We start from the raw sequence: 6,268 nt of genomic DNA on the forward strand, positions 1-6,268 counted from the left end.
TTTTTCTCTGCTTATATGGTGCTGAGGAGTCGAACCCAGGGCCTCATGCATGCAAGGCAAGCGCTCTACCACTGAGCCACCTTCCCAGCCCTGTTACATAGTTCTTAAGACCAACCTAAGCAAATAGGAGCTTTTTGACTCTACGATTTTCACTTGAAAAATCTTTTTTTTCATCTAAGTTCATCTTCATGAATTTAGTTAGTATTGTATATAAGTACTATTCCCTTAGTGTCTTTACCATACCAGTAGCTGCCTGCATAAATACGTGCTGCTTCATAAAAATTTTTAATAGAAGGACAAAAAAAACCCTATGAGTTTATTTCTGTTTTTCAAGTTTTACATGCTTTGAAATTGTAGTTCTTAAGAGTCTTGCTGTGATAATTGGTTTAAAGTAAGTAGCTGACAAGTACTTTTGTACTTCCTTTCTTTCTTTTTTTGTTATTGACTAAGATGGGGGTCTTAGACTTTTTCCTGGGCCAGCCTCAAACTATGATCCTCTTGATCTTCATCTCTTGAGTAGCTGTGATTACAGGTGTGAGCCACTGTGCCTAGGTAAACCATGCGTTTTAAAATTTCTGTTTTACTTAATTTCAAAAACAACTTACAACAGTGATTAGATTAGAAGATAACTAATGCTAACTCTTAATTAAAAAAAAAAAGTTTTTTGGTGTTTGATGCTAGTACTGGGGCTTGAATTTGGGGCATGGATATAGCCCTTTAGCTATTTTGCTCCAGGCTGGTACTCTGCCACATGAGTTACACATCTATGTTGGACAAAGAGATATATGATTTTTACAGTTATTTATTTAAAGAGACCAGTAGATTCAAGAGCCTTTTAAAATTCTGATTTTCCTGCTGTTCCTACTCTTAGTTCTTGCACAGCTATAAATCCAAGAAATTTGGAAACATTGATAGGAGCAGCCATTAATACTACTAAATTCTGAACCTGTATTTTTGCTGATTATTAGTCTGTAGGAGGTAGAGGGAAATGTTCCATTCTCATGTGGACCACACAGTAGAATGTTTTATATATTTTTTCCTTACTTAATCTCTCAAAATGTGAGTTGATGAGTATATCCAATTTATACATGAGAAGCCCTGACCTTAAAGAAATTAACTGACTTTCCCTCATAGTGACATAAGTAATGAATTAGAACTTCTAGGCTTGTGAATTTTCTAGAAGCGAGAGTAAAACCGTGAGTGATTTCCACAGTTATTAAGCCACACAAATGTAGTGACTCCTCAATTTTCACATTTATAGGGCTATAGAGTTATAGAAGAGAAACTTCCAGTGATCAGGTCAGAAGAAGAAAAAGTCAGATTTGAAAGGCAAAAAGCCTGGTGCTGTTCAACATTGCCAGAACCTGCCATCTGTGGGATCAGTCGGATATGGGTATTCAGTATGATGCGTCGGAGGAAAATAGCTTCTCGCATGATTGAATGCCTAAGGTAACTTGCATGTTGGTTTGCAGTAGTTTAGGAGTTGAGAATTTTAGTATGAAGACTGGCGTTTCATTTAATTATAATTGTATAGTTTGTATTTGTACTTATAGTAAATTTTGCATAAAATTGCCAGTATATTGGATCTGTAAATACTTCCCTGTGAAGTTAATCTGAGGAGAACAAAAGCATTCTTGTTTAAATCTTAACTATTTTGACTTGGTTGTAGCTGTGATGTTAGGCCACAATCATGACTTATTTCGAGTTTCATTGATACTAGAGAATTTTTTTTTTTTTTGTGAAAATACTGTACAGAGGGGTTACAATTACATGGGCAAGATAATGAGCACATTTCTTATCAAGCATTGTAGCCTCCTCCTTTGTTTCCCCTTCCTACCCTTCATATCCTTGCACCCTGCCCCCCTCCCCCCCATCCCCCCTACCAAAGTTGTAAAGTTCGTTTTTCGACATAACGACTTGTACAGCTCATTGTTGCAATGAGATACTAGAGAACTTTAAAACATAACCAACAAGCTGTGGAAAGTTTCTTGTGAGTTCAGCTTTTTATGAAAATTTGTCTCAATTTAAGAGTATTATTTGTAAACTTTTAGGTCCCTTATTTTCTTTTGTCAAAGACTCATTTGTTTTTTGTTCTGTAAATTGTCTCTATTTTTGTTCTCCTTTGGTGAAGGAGTTTAATGATTACATTCATTCAAAAGAGGTTTTTGGGTGGTGTCAGTGGCAGAGTGCGTGCCTGGCATGTCACTCTTGTTTTTGTTGTTACATATAAAAAGCCACTGCATAGTCCATAGCCACTAAGATTCATACCTATGTTGTCTTGTCAGAGTTTATAGTTTTAGTTGCTACATGTAGGCCTTTGACCTAGTTTGAGTTCATTATTGTATGTAATTTGAGGCAGTATATCACATGTGATATTCTCTTATAGTAGTTGGTCTTAGCATGTTGTTAAAAATTATTGCCCATAAATAGAGTAATTGGTCTGTATGTCTGTTCTCATGTCACCTACTACACTTTGGAACACTATTGCTTTGTAGTATATTTTAAATGAGAAAATATGAGTGTTCTAGCCTTGTTTCTTCTTTTAAAAATTATTTTTGCTATTTGGCATCCACTGTATTTCCATGTTAATTTTAGGACCAGCTCTTCAATTTCTCTAGAGAAGCCATCTATATGTCAGTTTGTAGGAAAATGCCAGTTTTACAATGGTTAAGGTCTTCTGATTCATAAACTTGGAATATCTTTGTTTCTGTTAGATCTTTCATTCAGTAATATTTATATTTGTAGTTAATAGTCTTATACTTAAACTTACTCCTAGTATTTTGTTTTATCTTTTTTTTTTTTTTTTTTGGCCAATCCTGGGGCGTGAACTTGGGGCCTGTGTGTTGTCCCTGATCCTCTTTATATTCACTCTACTACTTGAGCCATAGCACCACTTCGGTTTTTTTTTCTGAGTAATTTACTAGAGTGTCTCACAGACTTTGCTGTCCAGCTCGTTGGCTTTGAGCCACAATCCTCATATCTTAACTTCCTGAGTGAGTAGCTGGGATTATAGGTGTGAGCACCAGTGCCCAGGTTTGTTGTTGTTTTGTTTTTGTTTTTTGTCGTGGGGCTTGAACTCTAGGCCTGGGCGCTGTCTCTGAGCTCTTCAGCTCAAGGCTAATGCTCTACCACTTGAGCCACAGAACCTTCCAGCCTTTTCTGTTTATTTGGTGCTGAGGAATTGAACCCAGGGGGCCTCATGCATAGGAGGCAAGCAGTCTACCGCTGAGCCACCTTCCCAGTCCCCCAGCTTTGTTTTTTTGTTTTCTTTGTTTGTTTGGTCATGGGCTTGGGCCCTGTCCCTCAGCTCTTCAGCTCAAGGTGAGCACTCTACCACTTGAGCACAACGCCACTTCCCCAGCTTTGTTTTTCCTAATTTTTTGGGGGGGGATTATCAATTACAAGAAGATAGAAAATATAATTAATATTTATATCAACCAAGCTGAATTCAGCTTGCATGTTTTTTGTAAATCACTTAGAATTCTATAAACCATGTCCTTTCATCTCTAAAAAGATAGTTGTTTTTTTCTTTCCTATCTAGATGCCTTTCTTCTTCTTTTTCTCATCTAATTCACTAACTATAACCTTTTGTTCATTTATTGGGCAGGCAAGAACAGCCTTATCTTACTCCTGATATTTGAGAAACAGTTCACTTTCTCTGTATTACCTCTGATGTTCTTTGATGCCCTCGATCAGGTTGAAGAAGTTCTTAATTGTGTGTTGAGTAGATGTGGGTAGATGGGTTTTACATGGTTCCATCTATTAAAAAACAACAAACATCAAAAATAATACTTTAAATGAATCAGTATTTCAACCATCTTTAGCACAGATCATTACTTAAGTCCTTTTAGAAAACACAAATGTGTCAGGCTTTCACTATTTTAATGATTTTTTAAAAAAAACTTTTCATGTTTCCCTCCCACCTCTTCTTTTAATAGGAGTAACTTTATATATGGCTCATATTTGAGTAAAGAAGAAATTGCTTTCTCAGATCCTACTCCTGATGGGAAATTGTTTGCGACCCAGTACTGTGGCACTGGTCAGTTTCTGGTGTATAATTTTCTTAATGGACAAAGTACCACCTAAACCAATCTTGCCTGCAGTACCAGAAGACATCTTTTGAAGAGAATGAATTGGTTGCTGACTTTAACCAGGAACTAGGGCCATTTTTATTACAATGAACTCAGGACTGGCAACAACTACATGGTTGTTCCATTTTCATAAAATTGGAAATAATGCAGTCATAGCTGATTATTGTTTTGTTTTTTAAAAAAGATATTTTATTATCTTTTACAGAAATTTATGATTGATGTATTTTATCTATAGTAATTTAGACATGTTTACATGCAGCAGATAATTGTTCATAGTGGACTGAAAACTAATGCAAGGACTATGGTCTCAGTGATAAGTATATTTTGAAGTTCTTAATATGGAAATATACCAGTGTAGCTTGGTACTGTACTTTTTAATATTTGATCTGATACCAGTTATAGGATTAAAGATTGTATTTTCACAGAATGGAAACCAACGTTTTTGAGTTACTGTTTAAGAAGGGCACAGTACTATGTGTTTAGCAATTTGAAGCTAATTTTTAAAGAGACCTGATGGATACTTTAAGAAAACTCCTACAAAAAAGGAAAGTTCCAAAGAAATGGAAAAAATTTAGAAAACTGAGCATTTTCTTCCATTTCTCTTTCCTACCTTTGATGGCAGGATAAAGTGGAAAGAGGTAAAGAACTAAAGCTCTTCTTATGAAGTGATAAATGACCAGAATTTTGATGGATACTTTCTGAGTTTGTTTTTACATTTCTGGTTTCACTTTTAAAAAATGCATTTGGCACAATTGGCCTGTTAGCAAATTTCAAAAAAGCTTATGAAATCATTATAGAATAGTTGCAAGCTAAATATGAATGACTTGGTATCTGCTTATTATTCCTCAGAAATACTGCACTGAGTATATACCTACATTATTGGACTTCATTTTGATACTTGTCTAACCTTCATAGTACCCTCTACTTTTAAAGGGTTTATATGTTGAAAAACTGCTGTGGCCTTTTATGACCTGTACATAATGTGGAATAAAATAATAAAATAGCCTTTTCTAAGTGATAAATGTACTAAGATAATGTTGTGTTGTTATTTATGTGCTTTTCAGGGAGTTTCTTAGGTTTGAGACCGAAATATGGTTAAAACACTCACTTTGTAAAAGTAGTTCTTAGCAGTTTGCAGCAACTTAGCCGAATTTTCTCTCCAAAAGGCAAAGTTCTTTCTGATACTTGAGTAACTTGGTACTTCATCTTTGAAAGAAATAAAGGGCTACAGCCCAAGAGTGAAGTACCACTGTGTTTTCACATAGATTATCTGTATGAGCTGAAACAATCATATCTTACTTTAGGACCTTAAGTTAAGAGTTTGGTGTATGTTTTATATTTCTGTAAAGAGGGGCTTTTATTATTTATAGGATGGTGTAAGACTATTCTGCTTGGGTAGAAAGGGCAAGGGGTATACGTATTTCACTCTGAAGAACAATGTGAACTTTAAGGTAACCCTGAGCTTGTAATACAGCTCTCATTTGCACATGAGTAACATATACTACATAGACAAGCACCAGTTGATTTTAAGGAGATTTGGAGGTAGAGAAGGATATGTATTGATTGGTTTCTTTAAAAGTTAGTATTAGGGGCTGGGAAGGTAGCTCAGTGTTAGAGTGCTTGCCTTACATGAATGATTCCTCACACCACATGGCAGAAAAAGCCAGAAGTGGTGTTGTGGCTCAAGTGGTAGAGCTCTTCAGCTGAAGAGCTAAGGGACAGCGCCCAGGCCCAGGGTTCAGGCCCCATGACTGACAAAAAAAAAAAAAAAGTATTACATGGAACATGGATGATATGGTACTTTGTCAAGTTAATGTTGAAAATAGCCACTTAAATTTTATAATCTAGATAGTTCTTTTAAGAAATTAGTAATAGGGGCTGGGAAGGTGGCTCAATGGTAAAGCACTTGCCTTGCATGCCTGAGGCCCTGGGTTTGATTCCTCAGTACCACATAAGCAAAAAGAAAAAAGCCGCAAGTGGTAGAGCGCTAGCCTTGAGCTGAAGAGCTGAGGGACAGCGCCCAGGTCCAGAGTTCAGGCCCCATGACCGGACCCAAAAAAAAAAAAAAGGTATTAGTATTAATAGTATCTAGCATTTGGATGTTTGCTACATCTGACTTAGTATTTAGGCTGCATTATTTAATTATGACAATTTTATGAAGAAAGGCTTATAATAGA

At 36.0% G+C, this 6,268-nt stretch overlaps 1 protein-coding gene across 1 annotated transcript in view; it reads left to right on the forward strand.

Annotated features, from left to right (window-relative positions):
* The window catches only part of Esco1 (establishment of sister chromatid cohesion N-acetyltransferase 1), a 68,741-nt gene extending 63,624 nt beyond the window's left edge, over positions 1-5,117 (forward strand). The window contains exons 9-10 of the mRNA XM_013014822.1: positions 1,262-1,449; positions 3,939-5,117. Of these exons, the coding sequence (XP_012870276.1) occupies positions 1,262-1,449; positions 3,939-4,086 (336 nt within the window). The 3' untranslated portion in view covers positions 4,087-5,117. The remainder of the gene's footprint in view (positions 1-1,261; positions 1,450-3,938) is intronic.
* Positions 5,118-6,268: the final 1,151 nt, after the last annotated feature.

Source organism: Dipodomys ordii, unplaced genomic scaffold (genome assembly GCF_000151885.1).
Source record: "Dipodomys ordii isolate 6190 unplaced genomic scaffold, Dord_2.0 Scaffold25, whole genome shotgun sequence".
Classification (NCBI taxonomy): domain Eukaryota; kingdom Metazoa; phylum Chordata; class Mammalia; order Rodentia; family Heteromyidae; genus Dipodomys; species Dipodomys ordii.